Consider the following 25,919-nt stretch of genomic DNA (forward strand, 5'->3'; position numbering starts at 1 on the left):
CCTCAAACTTAACTATGATAAATCTGAAATAATCGCATCATCTTCCTTTGAACTCAGAGCACACCGACACAGTATACATCAAACATTGGATTCATATTTCCACAGAACCCCACCACTCTGTTAAATTTAAACATGCCCAACCTTCCCAAACACAGCTCTGGTCCACCAGGCTGCAAAAAATCAAAGCATTTTCAGTCCCCCTTTTCCCATACACTACCCAGTGTAAGCCAGCCAAACATAAACAAAGAGGTTCTAGCGAGCTGTGACCTCCATAACTCTAAACAAATCCACTGGCACTTTTAAAACAAACTTTCCCAGTCACTTACTAAAATAAAGTGCAGCTCTTGTCCGTAGATATACGTTAACCAAGATTACATGAGACTTGACAACAATAGTACTGCCCCGTGGAGCAAGGCATCAGAGACAACTCCCCTCTCCACCTGGACTTACCCCAGGTAGAATTTGGCTACCTACAGAGAAAGTACCTGCACAACACATTTACAAACCAATTCGTCCCCTCGTTGTATTAGGGGACATCACAAATGTTCCACCACAATTCACAGCAGGTGACCACCCACCTGCCCTTGAAGTCCTTTTCAATCATCTTTCCCACGAAAATTTAATCGATTTGTCTGACGCACCACGTCTGTCCAGCAAATTTTTGAGACACCCAAGCATGTCATAACACATGGATTGTCCAATTCTGAAATCTCACGAAACCTTTTCTGAAGGTCAAATGTAACAGACAGCCAAGACAGACCGGCAAATAGGCAGGGGCAACAATTAATATATTGTCCACATTTATCTTGGTCACCCCAACCCATCCTGGCTCTCCCAAGAGCTCCATGTCCGGACAGACAAACAGACAGATAAACAGACCGGGTGAAACCATAACCATCCATCCTTCCGATTGGACTCAGCACACATGCCGCCCGCTCACCAGTCATGTACCCTCAGCACCCATAAATGGCACATGCCAGCATCACATGTCATTCTTGCCTTCATTCAACGCATTCCGCAATCCCAAGTCGGCCAAATACAAGCCCCTACCATGCCGTTGAATAAACACCCGGTCGGTTGACTTAGCCTATCATCTTTGACTTTTACTCCCATGCTAAATCTGGAGAGCTGTTAATATGTATAATTACTCTTTTAAAAAATCCAAACTGACATCTTTTATTTTTTAGCCCCAAATTTACTCAATCAATTTCTACCTTCACAACATATATTATCATTCCATCATACCCAATGTGGTCAGGTCGCAACAACAGGATATCTCACCCTTGACCTCTGACTCAAAATGCATACTCATCCAATACATATATACAATTCACAAGTGGCCGGTACTCCTCCGGATTGCCTAACTCCTGCGGGCGATGTAGGGAACCCCTTGTCAACTGTCAATCACACATCAATGACACACATCCATCCGCATTGCCTAACGCCTGCAGGCGATGTAGGGAACCCCTTGTCAATCGTTCACACGTCTATGACAGATCATTCGTTCCCTTATACACACATACCATGTGACTGACACTTCATTCTCCATACAATACAGTATAAACTCATGCACACGGGATTATTCTTAATCTTGTTCTCATGCACACTCATGCACACTCCAATCCTACCTACCTGTGAACTTACCTGGCCCCTTGCTGTGAGCCTATCCATCCCCTTCAGGCTCACCTGTTGGTTTCTACCTGGATTTCTTTCTTCCTGTGCTTTATCTGCTTCTTCTTCTGCTCTTGAAGTCTCAGCACTTCTCCTGCCTTTCTCCTATCTGGTACCTGTGCTCTCCTCCCAGTTTAATTTATCCTTCTCCAAAAATCACATAAACATTTCCTATTTCCACATATAAGAAATCACCGATATCTCCCTTGAGATACAAAACAAAAACGCTTCCAACTCTAGCATCCCAAAGTCTTCCTTGGAAGCATGCTCGACAATGCAGCACCGCTTCCACTCAGCACACAACGTACATGTGCTCACTCCAACACATCACTTCAAGCCACCTCATCACTCGCATTGTTCACGCACGCGGATGCGTCCCCTGCTGTGCACCGCACAGGATATCCGCATTCCCGTCTCGATTCCCTCCCACCTCGAGGTTCCCCGCGAGGCAGCTACCCCGTTGCCCCAGCAACCTGCCTGCACGTCTCGGCTCGCGTGTTCACAGCTGGATTCCACACACCTCGTACATTATAATCCTCTGTTTTATTTCTCCAGATCTAACCTCATCTCTTGTCTGGAAAGAGCTAATTCCTGTGCTGCCTGTAGCATATTGTCAGAACTCCCTACCTTTAGGTAAAAACGTACTGGATGTGCATGCCTTAGATCCTGGAACAGGACAAAGAAGGCCTTAGGGGTGGGGATTTATCAGATACACACATCCAGTGCGTAGCTTAACTTACTTATCCAAGCCCTCGCTGGGGGTCTAGTCAATACCTATGACCTATTCTTATCCTTATCCTTATCCATAGTCTTATCCTTATCTACCCACGCCTGGGTCTAATCTTCTTCCCACGCCGGAGGTCTAGTTACCTACTTCCACGCCGGGGGTACCTTAACCTGAGGCTATCCCTCGAGGGCTATCCCTCCTAACCTAGGGTGCCCTCCTTGCTCGATTCATTAATCCACTGGTTGCTTCAATTTGGTTCGAGATACATGCTCAAGTACAGTCCAGAGGCCCCACGCATCCAAATGGAAGAGAGAGGCTTTAAATTTGGGAGTGCAAATATGCTTACCTCAGCCCAAATGGTGCCAGCGCTGGCTTTTTGCCTCTCCCCGACCTGAGGAGCATGCCCCCCCTCGACATGTAGCTGGATGATCCCACTCCTGACACCAGATGACGGGTTGGCCCCCCCTTTGGAACTCAAGAAGAGGCACCTTGAAGCAGCAAAATGTGGTTTAATACAAAATCGAGCAAACACAATATTGTGGAGCACGTCTTGAAATCGCAAGGCCTTGCCACACCAGACCATGCAAGTCCAAGCCGCCCTGAAATCATTCTGACACAAGATCCTTTATATAATCAAACAAAGCCTAAAAAAGCCTCCGCTGAAGTAATGACCTCAGACAAGAGAGATTAAGTTTAAAGGCACAGATGTGTGAAAATAAGATAGTTCTCAGGCTATTTTTCCCAACAAGCTGGGCTTTTACAAGGACCAGGGATGCATTCCCATAATAAAGTTCAATGGGGTTTACATTTGGCAGTAAAACACATACAATCAAAGGAACAAATAAAAGGATACATCTTACATCATCCCCTGTTCGAGGTTAACTTATAACTATTCCCATAACTTTTCTCCCTTTGGAAGAGGTTGAAAAACGTCTCCAAGGTTGGATATGACCGAGCCGTGAATCAACATGTTTTGCAGTGAATCTAGTTTTTTTTGAAGCAAGCAAAAGAAAGACACAATTAAATATATATTTCTCAGGTGCCCTGTGTCACGTGGTGTGCCCCCCATGGCCCCCCATGCCCTGCCCCCGACATATATGCTATGTCGGAAGAACCCCACAACACTGTACAGGGTTCAGGACATTCAAGATAGCATTGGCGACTGCAGTACATATTTGATGGTGCTCCATGCTATAACTGGTTGCGATACTGTGTCTGCCCTGTACTGCCAGGGGAAGCGCAAAGCATTCAACCTGGTATATAAGGAGAAACACCATGGTTTGCTGAAAAACTTCTCCAGTACTGGGAGCACTCATCAGGAAGTGCAAAAGGCAGGTGAAAGGTTCCTTCTCAAGTTGTGTGGAGCTAGCAGCAAATGTGCTTCCCTGGACAAGTTACGATATATTGCTTACAAAAAGGCAATCAGCAGAACCTCCCTTTCATCATCCTTTCAGCTAGCATCGTTACCCCCAACAAGTGCTGCAGCCAAGCAGCATGCCTTCAGAACCTACTTAACGGTTCAGGAGTGGATGGGCAATCCCTTGCAGCCAACAGAGTGGGGATGGAGACTGCAGGATAACAATCTCATTCCCGTTGAAACAGACCAGCCCATTGCCCCTGACACTCTGCTAAACATGGTATGATGCTGCTGCAAAGCAGATGGCTGTGGCTCGTCGTGCGGTTGCAGGAAGCTTGGGTTACCTTGCTCCACCTTATGCATCAAGTGCAATGGCCAGACCTGCAACAATGCTGCACCATTTCCATCACTGCTGGATGAAGATGGAGAAGATGAAGAGACTAGACCAGTTTTTCCTGACAGTGATGAAGACGATGATGATAAAATATAATCTTATAAGTAGTTGAAATTGTTCATAATCGATCGAATGACACATATGTCATATAAACTCATAATGTAATCTTTAAAACAATCCTCGTGCTTGAAAACATGTATTTTGACACCCTGTTTGCATTTCTATCATGTTCTTAGGTGGTAATACGATAAAATGCCAAAATTGCCGCCATTTTGGACGCCATCTTGAATTTCCGTTGAAGAACAAAGGGGATGTCTGGGGAATTTTAGTATGTTTTTCAGGACAGTTTTCTGAACATATCCTGAAATTTTCAGCTTTGTTTGAATTTGTTCCGGGTGAAATCTATTATTCCTGGACTATAGCCATACGTAGGGTTTTTAACACGTTCTTTTTTTTATTTTCAGATACCCTTGAAAGATGCGTTTGTCAAGAGAAGAACGAATTGAGATCATACTGATGGCCGGGTCAGGAAGCAGTCGCAAGGTTGCAATGGAATTCAACAGAAAACATGGAAAGAACATCACACACGACACTGTGGCAAAACTTATTACAAAGTTCCAAAAAACTGGAAGTGTTGCAGATCAACAAAAAAGTGGTCGCAGACGTACAGCCACAGATGAAGATACAACGGACAGAATACTAACAACGCTTACACGGAGTCCCCTAAAAAGTACACGACGGTTGTCTGCAGAAAGCGGTGTCAGCAGTTTGAGTATGTGCATTTTGAAAGCAAACAAATGGCATCCATACAAATTGCATATGGCACAGCATCTGAGTGAAGACGACCCGGATAGACGGATGGAATTTTGTGAATGGGTATTAAGCAAATTGAACGATGACGCAAACTTCTCATCTGGGATCTTGTTTACCGATGAAGCCAATTTTTACGTCAATGGAGAGGTTAATCGGCAAAACTTCCGTGATTGGAGTAATGCTAACCCGCACTGGATGAGTCCGACGAAGATGCAAGGTGCCGGAAAACTGATGGTGTGGGCCGGGATATGGGGTGACAGAATTATTGGACCATTTTACATCAGCGGAAATCGTAATGCTGAAAAGTATCTTAACATGTTGCAAGAAACGATTATCCCATCCCTGATAAACGAGGACGGCGACTTCCCAGTTTATTTCCAGCAAGATGGGGCACCACCTCGTTATGGTATTCCCGTGCGTCAGTGCTTGGATCAGCAGTTTCCGGATTCCTGGATTGGTCGGCGTGGTCCTGTGGAGTGGCCTCCCAGATCCCCAGATCTCACTCCCCTTGATTTTTATTTTTGGGGGCACTTGAAGGCCATGGTTTATCAGGAAAAGATACGAGACATAAATCATCTCAAGGAACGCATTCAAAATGCCAGTACAAGCATAACACCAGCTGTGCTAATGCGTGTTCAGCAAGAGTGGCGGAGACGTATTCGAATCTGCTTTGAAAACAATGGCAACCATGTCGAGCATACTCTATGAATAAAACCACTTTTACATAAAAGTGTTTATTTTCCCTATGTATGGTTACTTTTGGCCCACCCTGTATATATATATTTATATATATATATATATATATATATATTTATATATATATATATATTTATTTATATATATATATATATATATATTTATATATACATACATACATACTTACGTGCATATAATAAAACAGGAGTGTCCGTCCGTCTGGCTGTCCCCAAACTGCTCCCTTCGTTTTTGGGCTCGCTCCTCCAAACCTGCTGTGGAAGGTTTTGGGGTCCCAGTGGATGTTGTGAGGTCGGGTGGAGGTTTCAAAAATTCCTCAATAAAATTATGATTTTGAAATTAACTCGATACGAACCTGCGGCGAATCCGGAAGTGGACAGATGACGGCAATGAGCTGGTTTGATAATATCCCAATACAATCGTCATTCAAAACAGTATTTTGTGAAAGTATAAATTTATGATTGGAATGATGTTTGGAATTGAGTGAATACAATTACGATTTTGAATTCGTAATTGCTTTCACCCAACCGTAATTTTATTTAATTATTTTAATGTGCACCCATTGGTTGGACAGCTGCCGGATCCCACCCACATTTGTCACTTGACTTCACCCACCATGGCACCCAGATTAAATATGGCCGCTATCTTGATTTTCTGGTGGGTCTTTGACATCAGGCCTGGATGCCTCTGCTTATGATACACTGTCCGGGTAGAGGTAGTGTTGTCAAATGTTACATAAAATATTAGGGGGTGTGAAACCAGACACAGCTGTCTGTCAAACGCGTAATTGAAATAGAACCAAACCATGAAGAGCCTCAGAGATGAAATGTACACAGTGCCTTAAACAGCAAGTGGACAGTTGAATGAATGGACAGAGGAGGCAAAAAAAATATATTGTGTGCTGAAGGTTGTGACCACAGTGCAGTCATTTTTGTTTTTTTCAGAACAAGGAGAACTTAAATATACTGCTGAAAGCCCAAGTTTACAAGTCTCGACACGACAAGGACCCCCTATAACGTGGTCACAGACCCCCCAATAACATGGCCAAAGACCCCCAATAACGTGGCCAAGGACCCCCAATAACGTGGCCAAGGACCCCCAATAAGGTGGCCAAGGACCCCCAATAATGTGGCGACAGACCCCCAATAACGTTGCCAAGGACCCCCAATAACGTGGCCAAGGACCCCCAATAACGTGGCCAAGGACCCCCAATAACGTGGCGATAGACCTCCAATAACATGGCGACAGACCTCCAATAATGTGACCAAGGACCCCCAATAACATGGCCAAGGACCCCCAATAACGTGGCCAAGGACCCCCAATAACGTGGCCAAGGACCCCCAATAACGTGGCCAAGGACCCCCAATAACGTGGCGACAGACCCCCAATAACGTGGCCAAGGACCCCCAATAACATGGCCAAGGACCCCCAACAACATGGCCAAGGACCCCCAATAACGTGGCCGAGGACCCCCAATAACGTGGCCATGGACCCCCGATAACATGGCCAAGGACCCCCAATAACGTGGCCAAGGGCCCCCAATAACGTGGCCAAGGACCACCATTTGCATGGCGACAGACCCCCAATAACGTGGCCATGGACCCCCAATAACGTGGCCAAGGACCCGCAATAACGTGGCCAAGACCCCCAATAACGTGGCGACAGACCCTCAATAACGTGGCCGAGGACCCCCACTAACGTCTCCATGGACCCCAAATAACGTGGCCAAGGACCCCCAATAACGTGGCCAAGGAACCCCAATAACGTGGCCAAGGACCCCCAATAACGTGGCCAAGGACCACCAATAACGTGGCGACAGACCCCCAATAACGTGGCCAAGGACCCCCAATAACGTGGCCAAGGAACCCCAATAACGTGGCCAAGGACCCCCAATAACGTGGCCAAGGACCACCAATAACGTCGCCAAGGACCCCCAATAACGTGGCCAAGGACCCCCAATAACGTGGCCAAGGACCCCCAATAACGTGGCGACAGACCCCAATAACGTGGCGACAGACCCCCAATAACGTGGCGACAGACCCCCAATAACGAGGCCAAGGACCCCCAATAACGTGGCGACAGACCCCTAATAACGTGGCGACAGACCCCTAATAACGTGGCGACAGACCTCCAATAACGTGGCCAAGGACCCCAATAACGTGGCAAAGGACCCCCAATAACGAGGCCAAGGACCCCCAAAAACGAGGTCAAGGACCATGTTGGTATGAGTGTGACACGTGATCGCTGCTTGTTTTATTGGTTACTTTTGTGTCGAAAATGCGAGTCTTTGACAAAGTTATTAACTGATCTCCTGGCATTTCCCTCCCGGTCGGTATCGCTCGGTAATTCCTCGTAACGCGTTTCGACTTCGCTCGTAAATGATCCAAACATTTTCGGAAATGCAAATAAATCCATTTTTAGATCGCCTCTCTGTGATTCAATGCACTTTTCTCTTACCTGGTGAGGTGGTTTCAACGAGGGATCACCTGGACGTAACTCCTTCATCAGAAAAGAGATGTATCTGCTCCATTCCTGGAGAATTTTGTTTCTCTTTCCCAATTTCGAGATAACAAACGCTAAAATAGCTAGAAACAACATGCCTGCACTTAACAGGACGTCGCTCGTTACTAATAACGGTTTGTTTGAAACAATATTCGTTGTCCCGGGAGACTGGTCGTGTCATGCCGAACAGATGTGACGTCATGTGACGCCAACCGCGACAGACTTATCGCTTATTTATTTATTAAACACCTTGGGTTTCCCAACTGCATTGGTTACAAAAGTAACAAAAACAGGAGGAAGATTAATTATTGGGGTATTATTTATTAAAATTGTAAAAGTTGAAGTTTTTTATGAGTCTGTGCTTCAGTTGAACATTGCACAAAGTAAATGATTATTTTCACACAAACATCGTTTCAGATTTAAACGAAATGTTGATATTATTTTGTTTTCTATCTAAAAACCCAAACTGGAGAAAGTTTTATTGTTTTATGTCCCATGAACATTGCTTGCAGGAGTCCGTGCACCAACATCTGCAGTTGTGTCGACATTCCGATGAAAACGTTTTGTTGGAATCTCGATATAAACTCCATGTTGTACATGATGATATCGTTATTACATATGGTCAATGTTTCCGCGTCTGACTTTGCACATTAGTTGGAGTTGGAGAATAAAAACTCCAAAATAATTTAAATTACTGCACCACGTTACGGTATTCCCCCAAACTGCGTCACTAGTAAGGAAGCGACGAACAGCCAATCAGGAACGTTGATCAAGTCGGTCGAGACTGTTCTCTCGCCTGCGGATCCAACATGTCAGCGCCCGTGCAATGTTGTTTACCTGTTGTGACAGCTGGAAATTACCGTTACACAATTATCTGTCGTTGGTTTACAAATATTTAATTGTGTTGAAAGATGGAAGAATTGAGATGGTGTATAGAGAAAATCGCCGCTCGGTTCGCTGCTTCATAATGACGAATCGACTCGAAAACCAGGACAGAGCTGTGTTCTGTTAGCAAACGGCTTTCTATTGCTTACTATCACTCCAAGCCCGTCGTTCCGTATCAACGGCTTTACAAGCGGCTCAGCAAATGGAGCAAATGATTTACAGCGGTGTTCGTCACGTGAGGAAAATGGCCGCCGTAGTTGGATTCAAAACAATATTCCAACCAATGAAATGTTCAGAGGAATAACCCTGTTGTGGATGCTCATAATATTATTTAAAATTTCAATTTATACTTTTATTATTTCTTCGACTCTTCATCCTTAAATTCTCCGAGATCTACAATCATGCAACCCCTCCCCTTCAATGTACAGTGGAAGGTGTATAGATACGCTTGGTTGGGGGCTCCTCCTGATTACCCATTTATGTATCTTACCGTCCCTCCTCATCATATTATGTAGGCGCTGCTAACATAATATTGTGGCGGACACGAAAGCCCACTGGCGTGGTGACATCATTCCACGCACCAAGTGGGCGGCGGCCACGCCCTAGGGGTAGGCGTGGCCTAAGGATATACACCGGGCGCGCAGCCCGGAGCGCGCCAGTGCTACAGTGACCTCTTGTCAATAAAGACACTTTTGTTTTAACCACGTTGTCCGCTTCCTCCTTGGTAGCAAGTCGCGCGCGTAGCACCGCGCTTCATTGGTGACCTCCGACGTTCTGGTCAGCCGTCACTGACCACCCGAACACGCCACAGCCATGGCAACCAACGCGGTAGCGATAAAGCTCCTCGAGTTCTGGGAAGCTCAGGCGGAGATCTGGTTCCTGCAGGCCGAAGCCCAGTTCAGGCTTCGAGGCATCACAGCGGACGAGACATGCTACTGCCACGTGGTCGCCTCCCTCGGGGCCGGCACGGCCGCCCGTGTCGTATCGGTCCTGAGGAACCCACCGGCCGACGACAGGTACGAGGCGATCAAGCGTCTCCTCCTCGCCACGTTCGGCCTCACGGTGGACGCACGGGCCGATCGCCTCTTGGACCTCCCCGAGCTCGGTGACACGTGACCGTCGGTCCGAATGGACCATATGCTGTCGCTCATGGGCGACGAAACCCCGAACGCTCTATTCCGGGCGTTATTTCGACGCCAGCTGCCGGCACGAGTACGCCTCGCGTTGGCCGGTTCTGCGACAACGGAACCCCGCGCGCTCGCGGCCGAGGCCGACAAGTTCTACGCGGCTTTAGACACGCAGGCGAGTTTCGGTGCGGCCGTAGCGCCTCCCGAGCCCGAAACTGCTGCGGGTGCCCACCCCTACTACGCGACGCACCGCGTAGCCACTGAACCTCCTGTGGGTGCCCACCCCTGCTCCGAGGGGCGCCTCATGGCGGCCGCCACGCCCCACCCACCACCACGGCGGAAACCGCGGCCTCCGGCTTCGCCGCAAACCTGGTGCCATTTCCACGCTAGGTTCGGCCACGAGGCTCGGCAATGTCGCCCGCCGTGCTCATTCGGCAGGTCGGGAAACACCCGGCCCGACCCTCGGTAGTGGCACTGAGCGCCGGCCGATTAAACAGCCTCCTGTACATAACGGACACCTTATCCGGGCGCCGTTACCTGTGCGACACGGGAGCACAGGTGAATGTCGTTCCGGCCGATACGTCCGACAAGCAGTCCGCGGGCCGGGGCCCCGCGCTGCTTGCTGCCAACGGTACGCCCATTCGCACGTACGGGAAACGCTGCCTTTCTCTGCGGTTTGGAGGGCAGGTTTTCTGATGGTCGTTCGTGACTGCCGACCTGCCTATGGCACTGCTCGGCACGGACTTCCTCTGTGCCAATGGCCTGTTGGTCGACGTCAAGCACAGAAGGCTTGTCCAGGCTGAGACGTTAAGCTCGCTCGCGTGCGCGCTGCCCGCCTCGTTGAGCAGCTCACGGAGCGGCTCATCGAGCGGCTCGCCGAGCGGCTTGCTGAGCGGTTCGGTTCCGGCCAGGTTCATCTGCACGCTTCCGGCAGCGGACGAATTCACACGCCTCCTCGCCCGTTTCCCGGCCCTCACGAGGCCCACCTTCTCGGCGGGGACCGTCAAGCACGGGGTGGAACACCACATCCCCACCGCCGGGCCACCGGTCTACGCCCGGGCACGCCGCCTCGAGCCGACGACGCTCGCGGTAGCTAAAGCGGAGTTTGCTACGCTGGAGCGGCTCAGCATCGTGCGGCGCTCCGAGAGCGCTTGGGCGTCGCCGCTCCACATCGTGCCCAAGCCCGGCGGGGGATGGCGACCGTGCGGGGACTACCGCCGTCTCAACGACGCCACCACCCCCGACCGCTACCCCGTCCCCCATATTCAGGACTTTTCCGCCCGCTTGGCGAATATGTCCTTCTTCTCGAAGGTGGACCTCATACGCGGTTACCACCAGGTCCCCGTCAGGCCGGAGGACATCCCGAAGACGGCTGTCATCACGCCGTTCGGGCTTTTCGAATTTCTTCGGATGCCCTTCGGTTTGAAGAATGCGGCTCAGGCGTTCCAGCGCCTCATGGACAGCGTCTTGCGCGACTTGGATTTAGTCTACGTCTATCTGGATGACATCCTCGTCGCAATCGCGTCCCGCGAAGAGCACCTACACCATCTCCGCACGCTCTTCGAACGTCTGGGCCAGTACGGCCTGATCGTGAACCCCGCCAAGTGCCAGTTCGGTGTCGCCGAAATCGACTTTTTGGGGCACCACGTTACCAGGCACGGGGCCGTCCCCCTACCGGCCAAGGTGGAGGCGGTGAAGGGGTTTCCGCGCCCCCGCACGATCAGGGGGCTCCAGGAGTTCCTGGGCATGGTAAACTTTTACCACCGTTTCCTGCCCCGCATCGCCCAGCTCCTGCGCCCCTTGCACGAGGCCCTCCGGGGGAAGCCGGGCAAAGGTGACGTCACCTGGACCGAGCAGATGGACGCGGCGTTCATGGGCGCGAAGCTCGCCTTGGCTAACGCCACCATGCTCGCGCACCCGGCGCCCGATGCACCGATCGCCCTCACCACCGACGCCTTGGATTACGCGGTGGGCGTGGTGCACGAGCAATGGGTGCATGGAGCTTGGCAACCGCTGGCGTTCTTCAGCCGGCAGCTTCGCCCGCCCGAACGCCGGTACAGTACCTTCGACCGCGAGTTGCTCGGGCTCCACCTGGCGGTCAGGCACTTCCGCCATCTGCTCGAGGGCCGTGCGTTCACGGCCTTCGTCGACCACAAGCCACTGGTGTTCGCGATGGGCAAGGTCGCCGAGCTGTGGTCGGCCCGGCAGCAGCGTCACCTCTCGGCCATGTCCGAATACACGACGGACATCCGCACGTCGCGGGGAAGGACAACCCGGTGGCGGATTGCCTTTCCCGGTCCGTTGCCAACGCGGTCCACCTCAGCATCGACTATGCCCGGATGGCGGCGGACCAGGCCGCCGACCCCGACGTCCAGGCCTTGCGGAATGACGTTACGGGCCTCCGCGTCACCGAGGTGCCGTTCAACGGCGCGGGCACGGCCCTCTGGTGCGACGTCTCCCTCGGGCGGCCTCGCCCCATCGTGCCCGCGGGCTGGCAGCGCCGGATTTTCGACTCCATCCACGGCCTGTCCCACCCGGGCACGAGGGCCTCCCAGAGGTTGATCGCCGACAAGTTTGTCTGGCATGGCCTCCGGAAGGCCGTCCGCGGCTGGGCCAGGACGTGCCTCGCGTGCCAGCGCGCGAAGGTGCACCGACACACCCAGGCCCCATTGGCCCCGTTTGCGGTGCCGGAACGTCGGTTTGACCACCTTCACGTGGACCTGGTGGGACCTCTGCCCCCCTCGCGGGGTTTCACCCATGTCCTGACCATGATGGACCGCACCACCCGGTGGCCAGAGGCCGTGCCTTTGGCGTCAACGACGGCGGCGGACGTCGCGCAGGCGTTCATCGCCACCTGGGTCACCCGGTTCGGCGCCCCCTCGGACATCTTGTCCGACCGCGGCCCCCAATTCACCTCGGAGCTCTGGGGGGCGGTCGCGCGGGGGCTCGGGGTCTAGCTGCACCGCACCACGGCCTACCACCCCCAGGCTAACGTCCTGTGCGAGCGGTTCCACCGCTCGTTGAAGGCCGCGCTCCGGGCCACCCTCCGCGACGGCGGCTGGGTCGACAGGCTCCCCTGGGTCCTGCTGGGCCTCCGGATGGCACCCAAGGAGGACCTGCGCGCATCCGCGGCGGAGTTGGTCTTTGGACAACCGCTGCGGGTGCCGGGCGAGTTCCTCCCCGACCCCACGGCACCTTGGTCCGCGGCGCAGGAGCGCTCCGCGCTGCAGGAGACCGCCCGGAGGTTCGCCCCGGTGCCGACGGCGCACCACGGGCACCCACCCACGCACGTCGCCCCGGAGCTTCGCACCGCGGAGTATGTCTTCGTCCGGCACGACGCCCACCGGACACCACTGCGGCCCCCGTACGACGGGCCTTTCCGCGTGCTGGAGACCGGGGTGAAGTACTTCACCTTGGACATCGGCGGTACTCCCGACCGCGTCTTGGTGGATCGACTCAAGCCGGCCCACCTCGACGTGGACCACCCACCGCCGGTGGCTCGGCCCCCGCCCGCCGGTGGCGGACCCCCGGCACCGCCGGCACGCCGCCCCCCGGTCCGGCACCCATCCCGGGTACAGCCGGGGGCATCCCAGCTGGCATCCCTGCACCCCGGACGCCGCCGGTCGCTTCGGCCGGGTCATCCGTTTGCCCCGCAAACTGGCCCTCCAGGTGCGCGGGAATTCTGGGGGGGCGCGTGTGGCGGACACGAAAGCCCACTGGCGTGGTGACATCAATCCGCGCACCAAGTGTGCGGCGGCCACGCCCCAGGTGTAGGCGTGGCCTCAGGATATACACCGGGCGCGCAGCCCGGAGCGCGTCAGTGCTACAGTGACCTCTTGTCAATAAAGACACTTTTGTTTTAACCGTGTTGTCCGCTTCCTCCTTGGTAGCAAGTCGCGTGCGTAGCACCACGCTTCAATATATTTGTTTGGGGAAGTTAACACAACACGATCGAGTAAAACTGAAAACTATGGGCCGGACAACATTTTCTCGATCACCACGATCGCACTGTTTCATGGAGACCGCCATGTTGTTAAGCGGTGCCAAGCGCTCCGTTCCGTTGGACTTCTTGCTTGAGCGCTTTGAATCAAACAAGCCGCTTGCTGACGCAACACACCCCTGTTCGTGAAGTCCACCGTGGGGTCATCAGGGTTAGTATGGAGAATGGGATAATACAGCATGGAGAAAATTAAGAGAAGGAAAAATAAGAAATCTGAGGAGGAGGAAGGTTATAAATGTCCCGCTCCGTGAGGGAGACAGACGGCGCCTTTTTCAGAATATCATTATCAGAGAGATGGGAATTAAAGTTTCGGATCTGCCGGGAATCTTAAGTTTGTTGAACGAGAAGCAATCCAGACTCTGCACAGCTGCACCTGGATTCTTAAAAAAGAGCGGGAAATCCCGATGGATTTATATTTATAGTGAAACCTCATTGGTTCTTTGGGTGTCGCGCTGCAGTTTGGGTACGTGTGTACGTACGTTTGTACGCGTTTGCGTACGGAGGCATATATAGAGCCTCGCGCCTCTGAGAACGCCGTAAAACTCGAAAATAGGAAGCAGAAGAAAAGAAGAAGATGTATTAGCAGAAGAACAAGGGGAGGAGGAGGGTCCGCACAAGGTGGAGCAGTGAGTTTAGTGGTGCATTCTGGGATGTGTGCACTGTTTTGGCTATTTGTTCATCGCCATCGGATACCGTCGATTTGTAAGTGACAATGTCGGCACTAAGGTGGTTCAAAAGTTAAAGGAGGCCCTGTGTGTCGCAGCACCGCATTTTGTGATTGATTAACGTTATTTTTACACCATTCTGGGTTTCAGGGCCTCGTCCCTTTTCACTTTTGTGTCACCTGTCCTCGGACAAGGTGAGGCGACGGTGTGCGTCCACATCGGTCCGAGCAGGTATGTGCTCTTAAAAAAAACTCACATTTAACTGGCAATAACAATAAGGGTGTCAGGTAAAGACTGGGACGTTTGTCAGGTAAAGACTGGGACGCTTGTCAGGTAAAGACTGGGACGCTTGTCAGGTAAAGACTGGGACGCTTGTCAGGTAAAGACTGGGACGCTTGTCAGGTAAAGACTGGGACGCTTGTCAGGTAAAGACTGGGACGCTTGTCAGGTAAAGACTGGGATGCTTGTCAGGTAAAAACTGGGATTCTTGTCAGGTCAAGACTGGGATGCTTGTCAGGTCAAGACTGGGATGCTTGTCGGGTAGAGGCTCTGGGATGCTTGTCGGGTAGAGGCTCTGGGATGCTTGTCGGGTAGAGGCTCTGGGATGCTTGTCGGGTAGAGGCTCTGGGATGCTTGTCGGGTAGAGGCTCTGGGATGCTTGTCCGGTAGAGGCTCTGGGATGCTTGTCTGGTGGAGGTTCTGGGATGCTTGTCTGGTAGAGGCTCTGGGATGCTTGTCGGGTAGAGGCTCTGGGATGCTTGTCGGGTGGACACTGGGATGCTTGTCGGGTGGAGACTCTGGGATGCTTGTCGGGTGGAGACTCTGGGATGCTTGTCGGGTGGAGACTCTGGGATGCTTGTCGGGTGGAGACTCTGGGATGCTTGTCGGGTGGAGACTCTGGGATGCTTGTCGGGTGGAGACTCTGGGATGCTTGTCGGGTGAAGACTCTGGGATGCTTGTCGGGTGGAGACTCTGGGATGCTTGTCGGGTGGAGACTCTGGGATGCTTGTCGGGTGGAGACTCTGGGATGCTTGTCGGGTGGAGACTCTGGGATGCTTGTCGGGTGGAGACTCTGGGATGCTTGTCGGGTGGAGACTCTGCGATGCTTGTCGGGTGGAGACTCTGGGATGCTTGTCGGGTGGAGACTCTGGGATGCTTGTCGGGTGAAGACTCTGCGATGCTTGTCGGGTGGAGACTCTGGGATGCTTGTCGCAATTGGGAAATCACATATTATAGTATTAATTGTGAAGGTGTTCTTGCCCCCCTTGTTAAACAAACAGGCTGTCCAGAGAACTTTTATGATCAAACACACCACAAGAAAAGACGACAATTAAACAAATCATATCATTGCTTGATTTATCATTGATTGATCAACAAATGTAAAATGGCCGAGGATGTCATGTGGTTTCCCCTCAAAAAGCATTTGAGAGACAGAGACCTGGATTCGATTTCTGGTCTGGGCATGTAATGTTCCCACATATACCAATTTAATTATTAAATCCTGGTCATTATTAAATCTAATTGCTTCACTTTGCCCCCTGTGGTGTTTATAAAAGAGGAGATGGATTTGTCCCCCCACCCCCACCCTCACCACTCATTGGAGGAAGACCCTCTTGTGTTCAGGCCGTTAGTGCTCCTGTGGTTGGCAGCGAGTGCTCGGGAAGCATTGATGGAACGAGAGTGGCAACCATATGTGTGGAAAATTGCAAGCTCAGTCAGGGTTGCCCAGATTGCTGAGATGGCAGAGCACTGGTACGGTTTTCCAGAGGACCTGGGTTCGATTCCTGGTCTGGGCATGTCATTTTCCCACATATATCAATTTAATTATTTAATCCTGTTCATTAATCTTTTATATATTTATATATATATATATTGTTGCGGATCTCAACGTCGGCCCTTTTTCCCCTTACCAAGGGGGGATTAGTCCCCTTGTCTGCAACTGACCGACGTGAGTCCTGAAGCTGCCCAACTCCCTCCAGAGAGGCAGGTGAGCAACCTCGTTCGAGGCCGTGGACAAGATGTTATTTGCCGAGCGGATTAGCAGCCGCGGCTCGAACCATTAACAAGAACTAGACCCGATTCTTATTCGTTGGCCAAATCGTGCCACAGGTGTTCAATGGGGAAATCACAAAGACAAACGGATGTGAAGAAAGGGAAGCAAAGGTAGGAAGAACAGGATTTATTAACCAATTACTATTTACACAATCAAAGGAACCAAGGAGGAGGAAAGAAATGAAAATAATTTACAGAAGAGGAAGACACAGTGCAATACTACTTATCTAGACAGGCTTAACTTATTCCCAGGGACAAGACACACAAAACAAACTCACGTACACAAATGGATGAATGAGGGCAGGAACGAAAGGCTAGAAGGGGAGGAAGGTTCAGCTGGAGCTTGCTCCCGCACGGGACGTCGGGCTGGACATCGACGGCCACCGATGCCACCGCAATCTGGTTCCCGCGTAGCAGCGGGTCGAAGCTGTGTGTCGAAGCTGCGTGTCAAAGCTGCGTGTCACAGGGGGGAGGGGGGGTGGAGGGGAGGGGGGCTGGACTGCGTCGTCTCTCTCACGGCAGAACCGCAAGCCTGACTTGGTTCAGTGCAAATTCCACTCCTTCTCCACTGAACTCTTACGCATCTCCTGGGTCACGCATCTGCCGGGTCACTCATCTGCCACATCTGCCGCATCTCTCACCGCAGTCCTTCCCCACCCCCTTTTATGAGGCCCGTCGCGATCAAGCCGCCGGCCTGCTGGAAACGCCCATCGGTGAGCTCGCCTCGGCCTTGATTGGTCGCGAGGGCTCACCGATCCCGCCCCTTGAGGAGGTGTTGGCAAAGCCACGCCTTGTTCCTGGCGCTTTGCTGACTCCTCCCACCTTCTGCTCCGAGCTGACCTCGTGTTTAATGGAGTCTTGGGGTGAAGAAAACCGCCAAATGTTACTGGCACTTTGAAGAGGCCATGGGGGCGTCGGAGGGATCCTATCTTATTTCAATTCGGTGCAATGCAGGGTCAACTAGTGGGAAACAGAGCCTTAAACTACATAGAATAAGAAATAACTATTTAGAAGGGTATATGATTCTCTACGTGCATGCGATGGATTAACTAAGGGGACGACCTTTGACCTTTACACACAAAACGGAGGTATTTACAAGGAATCATTACACTACTTACAGAGAGTGATATTTACAACAGGATTCTCAAATCCGCAACACTGCACCCTCATCCTCCAGGCACGTCCCGGGCCTATAAAACTTTACTTAGTGTGGCACGTAGGTGTAGTTCCCTCTACAATTAACCTGACCCTGAGTGTGACAGTTTTAAAACACAAATAAGTATGTCCCTCTGCTGCATTGCACCCTGCCCAACAGATGCACGCCCACAGGATAACCGAATTGCGGAATGGTTTTCAAACTAAACATGTACGGTGGGGAGCATTATTTACAAGTGACGCTGATTGTATTTACACTGCAACCCAGGACATGCGATTGTTCTTTTGGGGGTCGGGGGGGGGGGGGGGGGGGAGACAGCCTGCACTGCATCGATGCACCAGCACCAACAAAGAGCACCATAAAGTACCAAAAAGCCCCATAAAGCACCATAAAGCACAGTCACCATAGTTCCATAAAAAAAAACAAAAAAAAACTGGATGGTGGTTTTGCTCTTCGGCTCCCTCTGCTGGCCGTTGTTCTTCCTGATGTTGTCAACTTCATCTTCTTACTGGCGGCCTATTTGGTGGATATAAAAATGAAAAATGCACAAAACGTGTCCGTTTTTTACTTATGGCCCACAGGGGCCGACTATGGGTGGTTCACCTGTGGGCTTGGTGCCACCTCACCGGGTCCGCAAGCAAGATCTTGGGCCATCGTGGCCGGTCCCAGCAGAGGGGCCATTCCCCAACCCGTGGGGTCCATGAGTGGTGCTCAGCCACAGACATGTGGTCCATAAGTGGTGCATCAATGCAGGCAGCTGGTTGCGGGGGTTCGGGCACACCGACGCGGCCCTTCGCACGCTCCCCTCAGTGCCCAGAGAGCACGATCCATTGGTCGGGGAAGGAAGACCGAGAAGACAGGTGAGTGAGGGGTAAGGTCACAAGGGTACACATCAACGAAGGCAATGCAGAGTGAGGTGCGTCTGGAGACTGAGCAGAGAAAAGCTCGTCCCTACCGGACGTCACCCCCCCCTGTTACCTACTCCACCCTTGCCCTTACCCATATTTACAACAATCTACACATTACACTACAATTTCCATATCCATCGCTACCGTCTCGTCCTCCCCATATTTCCCCTATACCAAATTCGTCACAATCCCACTAATCCAAAATTTGCCATCATCAATTCATCATCAATCCTCATAAGGAGGGAGAGATGGAACATCAGCACAATGTCACACCCACGTCATGATGCGTCTCACATTCCAAACATTTGCACAAAAATAATAATAACAACAAACCATGGCACGGTGTGGAGGTCTGTCACCTTAGGTGAGTGGATGTAGATGGTGCGAGGAGATTTCAATCCTAACTACTTCCTAAATGACATTAACACACTTTACACTACCCGGGGTCTTTCCCTGCCAATCCATTGGCCATCTTACTCTATGCGGTTTTAAGAACCAAATTCCCATTGACCAAACTGTGGTGCTTCCTCAATTTGGGGTCTCACTCCCCCGATTCAACTCCCTCTGCCTTTGCACAATTTCCGAGCTGAGTCGTGTGGCTCTCCCAGCAGGTCTACCCACCTGCACACCTCCACCACTGCAGTTGCCTCCGAGCTTACCTGCTCCTTACCTAACCTATCTACCTGGGGAAGGCCCTCCTTGGCGCTTACCCCACTCGGTGCCCTCTCTGGCACTGGGCTGCCCGGGTCCGTCCTCTGGATCCTCGGGCCCCATCCACAACTCTACCGGCTCCCAGAGCCCACCTGCGGCCTCACCTGGCCGACATCCTAACAGTGGCGGAGTGCCCATTTAGTGCCCAACTACACACACTAACAGGACACACGCCCAGTCATTTCCATGTCACTAATGCACCCATCCAAACACCATTCTTCCACCACGCACCACAGATGCCAATATCCAACCACAATTCACCTACTCCCTCTACCTAACTCCTAAACTACCCTCCCCGGGTATTCGTGATAGGGTCCATCCTTCCCATACACACCTTCGCACCATCCACTCCACTCCACAGTTTTCACCAAACTCACCCCACACCATCCATTCCATACTCCATATATTCCAGACCATTTATTCCATCCAACCATGCTCACCTGTATTTGCACACCTGTGCCATCACTCCTGGTGCCTCCTGCACCCTCCTTCCTCCCAGGCTTCTTCAATCACGCAATACAATGCACAACCACAATTGTTCCTCATGCATTGCTCCATACACTTCCACGCTCAACACAACTCACAATCTCCTCACTCACTCATACACTGCTCCATACACTTTCGATTCTCAAACACATGGCATCATCTGATCTACCTGGTTTCCTTCTAACTTGGTGCTCCCCGTCTTCCCTTTAAACTAAGCACATCCCACATCGTTATCATCCATTCTAACCTCTCTACGTCCCCACTACAGGTGTAATGTCGCTACTTAACGCTACCGTTACCTATGGTCCTTCTTCTCTAGATCCCTATCATTTTATCCTAACCCTCCCGGGCTAGTTGTCCCCCGTCGCACAGCGGAGCGAAAGGGGGACTATGGTTTTCCCCTCCGTCCGTGTGTCCGTCCGTCCGTGTGTGCGTGCGTGCGGGCGTGCGTGCGTGCGTAAGCGAAGGACCGCATTCGAATTTGGTGTGTGGGTGCAACCCACGTCAAAATCCAAGATAGCCGCCGCCATGTATGTCTGATGCCATGTATGTCTGAAACTTGTGAGATTAATATCTTGAAAAATAAGCGAAGTACCAACTTCTAATTTGGTGTGTGGGTGTATCTCGGCATAGGGAAGAACGCTATTGAAAATTGGGTCGCCACCTCAAAATCCAAGATGGCCGCCACCATATATATGTCTGAACCTTGTGAGCGAAATATCTCGAAAAATAAGCGAAGTACCAACTTCTAATTTGGTGTGTTGGTGTATCTCGGCATAAGGAAGCCCGCTATTGTAAATTTGTCGCCACGTCAAACTCCAAGATGGCCTCCACCATATATATGTCTGAACATTGTGAGTGAAATATCTTGGAAAATAAGCAAAGTACCAACTTCTAATCTAGTGTTTGGGTGTATCTCGGCACAAGGAAGAACGCTATTGAAAATTGGGTCGCCATGTCAAAATCCAAGATGGCCGCCGCCATGTATGTCTGAACCTTGTGAGCGGAATATCTTGAAAAATAAGCGAAGTACCTTGGCTTGGCTTCAAGTCAACATGCAACACCGTGGGCCTGGCTTGGGCATGGCTTCAAATCAACATGCAACTCCCTGCGCCTGGCTTGGGCTTGGCTTCAAATGAACATGCAACTCTCTGGGCCTGGCTTGGGCTTGGCTTCAAATCAACATGCAACTCCCTGCGCCTGGCTTGGGCTTGGCTTCAAATCAACATGCAATTCTCTGGGCCTGGCTTGGGCATGGCTTCAAATCAACATGCAACTCCCTGCGCCTGGCTTGGGCATGGCTTCAAATCAACATGCAACTCCTTGGGCCTGGCTTGGTCTTGGCCTCAAATCAACATGCAACTCTCTGGGCCTGGCTTGATCATGGCTTCGAATCAACATGCAACTCCCTGCGCCTGGCTTGGGCTTGGCTTCGAATCAACATGCAACTCTCTGGGCCTGGCTTGGGCTTGGCTTCAAATGAACATGCAACTCCCTGGGCCTGGCTTGGGCATGGCTTCAAATGAACATGCAACTCCCTGGGCCTGGCTTGGGCTTGGCTTCAAATGAACATGCAACACCCTGGGCCTGGCTTGATCATGGCTTCAAATCAACATGCAACTCTCTGGGCCTGGCTTGGGCATGGCTTCAAATCAACATGCAACTCCTTGGGCCTGGCTTGGGCTTGGCTTCAAATCAACATGCAACTCTCTGGGCCTGGCTTGATCATGGCTTCACATCAACATGCAACTCCCTGGGCCTGGCTTGGGCTTGGCTTCAAATGAACATGCAACTCCCTGGGCCTGGCTTGGGCTTGGCTTCAAATGAACATGCAACACCCTGGGCCTGGCTTGGGCTTGGCTTCAAATGAACATGCAACACCCTGGGCCTGGCTTCAAATCAACATGCAACTCCCTGGGCCTGGCTTGGGCTTGGCTTCAAATCAACATGCAACTCCCTGGGCACTGGCTTGGGCTTGGCTTCAAATGAACATGCAACACCCTGGGCCTGGCTTGGGCTTGGCTTCAAATCAACATGCAACTCCCTGGGCCTGGCTTGGGCTTGGCTTCAAATCAACATGCAACTCCCTGGGCCTGGCTTGGGCTTTGCTTCAAGTCAACATGCAACTCCCTGGGCCTGGCTTGGGCTTGGCTTCAAATCAACATGCAACTCCCTGGGCACTGGCTTGGGCTTGGCTTCAAATGAACATGCAACACCCTGGGCCTGGCTTGGGCTTGGCTTCAAATCAACATGCAACTCCCTGGGCCTGGCTTGGGCTTGGCTTCAAATCAACATGCAACTCCCTGGGCCTGGCTTGGGCTTGGCTTAAAATCAACATGCAACTCCCTGGGCCTGGCTTGGGCTTGGCTTCAAATCAACATGCAACTCCCTGGGCCTGGCTTGGGCTTGGCTTCAAATCAACATGCAACTCCCTGGGCCTGGCTTGGGCTTGGGCTTGGCTTCAAATCAACATGCAACTCCCTGGGCCTGGCTTGGGCTTGGCTTCAAATCAACATGCAACTCCCTGGGCCTGGCTTGGGCTTGGGCTTGGCTTCAAATCAACATGCAACTCCCTGGGCCTGGCTTGGGCTTGGCTTCAAATCAACATGCAACTCCCTGGGCCTGGCTTGGGCTTGGCTTCAAATCAACATGCAACTCCCTGGGCCTGGCTTGGGCTTGGCTTCAAATCAACATGCAACTCCCTGGGCCTGGCTTGGGCTTGGCTTCAAATCAAAATGCAACTCCCTGGGCCTGGCTTGGGCTTGGCTTCAAATCAACATGCAACTCCCTGGGCCTGGCTTGGGCTTGGCTTCAAATCAACATGCAACTCCCTGGGCCTGGCTTGGGCTTGGGCTTGGCTTCAAATCAACATGCAACTCCCTGGGCCTGGCTTGGGCTTGGCTTCAAATCAACATGCAACTCCCTGGGCCTGGCTTGGGCATGGCTTCAAATCAACATGCAACTCCCTGGGCCTGGCTTGGGCTTGGCTTCAAATCAACATGCAACTCCCTGGGCCTGGCTTGGGCTTGGCTTCAAATCAACATGCAACTCCCTGGGCCTGGCTTGGGCTTGGCTTCAAATCAACATGCAACTCTCTGGGCCTGGCTTGGGCATGGCTTCAAATCAACATGCAACTCTCTGGGCCTGGCTTAGGCTTGGCTTCGAATCAACATGCAACTCTCTGGGCCTGGCTTGGGCATGGCTTCGAATCAACATGCAACTCTCTGGGCCTGGCTTGGGCTTGGCTTCAAATCAACATGCAACTCTCTGGGCCTGGCTTGGGCTTGGCCTCAAATCAACATGCAACTCCCTGGGCCTGGCTTGGGCTTGGCTTCGAATCAACATGCAACTCTCTGGGCCTGGCTTGGGCTTGGCTTCAAATCAACATGCAACTCCCTGGGCCTGGCTTGGGCATGGCTTCAAATCAACATGCAACTCCCTGGGCCTGGCTTGGGCTTGGCTTCAAATCAACATGCAACTCCCTGGGCACTGGCTTGGGCTTGGCTTCAAATGAACATGCAACACCCTGGGCCTGGCTTGGGCTTGGCTTCAAATCAACATGCAACTCCCTGGGCCTGGCTTGGGCTTGGGCTTGGCTTCAAATCAACATGCAACTCTCTGGGCCTGGCTTAGGCTTGGCTTCGAATCAACATGCAACTCTCTGGGCCTGGTTTGGGCATGGCTTCGAATCAACATGCAACTCTCTGGGCCTGGCTTGGGCTTGGCTTCAAATCAACATGCAACTCTCTGGGCCTGGCTTGGGCTTGGCCTCAAATCAACATGCAACTCTCTGGGCCTGGCTTGGGCTTGGCTTCAAATCAACATGCAACTCTCTGGGCCTGGCTTGGGCTTGGCTTCAAATCAACATGCAACTCTCTGGGCCTGGCTTGGGCTTGGCCTCAAATCAACATGCAACTCTCTGGGCCTGGCTTGGGCTTGGCTTCAAATCAACATGCAACTCTCTGGGCCTGGCTTGGGCTTGGGCTTGGCCTCAAATCAACATGCAACTCTCTGGGCCTGGCTTGGGCTTGGGCTTGGCCTCAAATCAACATGCAACTCTCTGGGCCTGGCTTGGGCTTGGGCTTGGCCTCAAATCAACATGCAACTCTCTGGGCCTGGCTTGGGCTTGGCCTCAAATCAACATGCAACTCCCTGGGCCTGGCTTGGGCTTGGCTTCAAATGAACATGCAACTCTCTGGGCCTGGCTTGGGCTTGGCTTCAAATCAACATGCATCTCCCTGGGCCTGGCTTGGGCTTGGCTTCGAATCAACATGCAACTCTCTGGGCCTGGCTTGGGCTTGGCTTCAAATCAACATGCAACTCCCTGGGCCTGGCTTGGGCTTGGCTTCGAATCAACATGCAACTCTCTGGGCCTGGCTTGGGCTTGGCTTCAAATCAACATGCAACTCCCTGGGCCTGGCTTGGGCTTGGCTTCGAATCAACATGCAACTCTCTGGGTCTGGCTTGGGCTTGGCTTCAAATCAACATGCAACTCTCTGGGCCTGGCTTGGGCTTGGCTTCGAATCAACATGCAACTCTCTGGGCCTGGCTTGGGCTTGGCTTCAAATCAACATGCAACTCCCTGGGCCTGGCTTGGGCTTGGCTTCAAATCAACATGCAACTCTCTGGGCCTGGCTTGGGCATGGCTTCAAATCAACATGCAACTCCCTGGGCCTGGCTTGGGCTTGGCTTCAAATCAACATGCAACTCCCTGGGCCTGGCTTGGGCTTGGCTTCAAATCAACATGCAACTCCCTGGGCCTGGCTTGGGCTTGGCTTCAAATCAACATGCAACTCTCTGGGCCTGGCTTGGGCATGGCTTCAAATCAACATGCAACTCCCTGGGCCTGGCTTGGACTTGGCTTCAAATCAACATGCAACTCCCTGGGCCTGGCTTGGGCATGGCTTCAAATCAACATGCAACTCCCTGGGCCTGGCTTGGGCTTGGCTTCGAATCAACATGCAACTCTCTGGGCCTGGCTTGGGCTTGGCTTCGAATCAACATGCAACTCCCTGGGCCTGGCTTGGGCTTGGCTTCAAATCAACATGCAACTCCCTGGGCCTGGCTTGGGCTTGGCTTCGAATCAACATGCAACTCTCTGGGCCTGGCTTGGGCTTGGCTTCAAATCAACATGCAACTCTCTGGGCCTGGCTTGGGCTTGGCTTCGAATCAACATGCAACTTCCTGGGCCTGGCTTGGGCTTGGCTTCGAATCAACATGCAACTCTCTGGGCCTGGCTTGGGCTTGGCTTCGAATCAACATGCAACTCCCTGGGCCTGGCTTGGGCTTGGCTTCAAATCATCATGCAACTCTCTGGGCCTGGCTTGGGCTTGGCTTCGAATCAACATGCAACTTCCTGGGCCTGGCTTGGGCTTGGCTTCGAATCAACATGCAACTCCCTGGGCCTGGCTTGGGCTTGGCTTCGAATCAACATGCAACTCCCTGGGCCTGGCTTGGGCTTGGCTTCGAATCAACATGCAACTCTCTGGGCCTGGCTTGGGCTTGGCTTCAAATCAACATGCAACTCCCTGGGCCTGGCTTGGGCTTGGCTTCGAATCAACATGCAACTTCCTGGGCCTGGCTTGGGCTTGGCTTCAAATCAACATGCAACTCCCTGGGCCTGGTTTGGGCATGGCTTCAAATCAACATGCAACTCTCTGGGCCTGGCTTGGGCATGGCTTCGAATCAACATGCAACTCCCTGGGCCTGGCTTGGGCTTGGCTTCGAATCAACATGCAACTCTCTGGGCCT

General features: G+C 52.1%; 1 protein-coding gene across 2 annotated transcripts in view; it reads left to right on the forward strand.

The window, feature by feature from the left end:
* Positions 1 to 14,683: 14,683 nt before the first annotated feature.
* Positions 14,684 to 25,919, forward strand: part of CCDC125 (coiled-coil domain containing 125) — a 94,871-nt gene continuing 83,635 nt past the window's right edge. The window contains exons 1-2 of one of the 2 annotated variants that reach the window (XM_078784112.1): positions 14,684 to 14,816; positions 15,006 to 15,086. Coding sequence is in view for 1 of the 2 variants with exons in the window: in XM_078784097.1 (XP_078640223.1) it covers positions 14,841 to 14,892; positions 15,006 to 15,086 (133 nt within the window). In the remaining variant the exon portion in view is untranslated. Of the gene's footprint in view, positions 14,893 to 15,005; positions 15,087 to 25,919 lie in introns of both variants that reach the window. The other variant, XM_078784097.1, reaches the window with a different exon arrangement.

The sequence above is a fragment of the Myxine glutinosa genome, chromosome 1, assembly GCF_964187855.1.
Source record: "Myxine glutinosa chromosome 1, kmMyxGlut1.1, whole genome shotgun sequence".
Taxonomy (NCBI): domain Eukaryota; kingdom Metazoa; phylum Chordata; class Myxini; order Myxiniformes; family Myxinidae; genus Myxine; species Myxine glutinosa.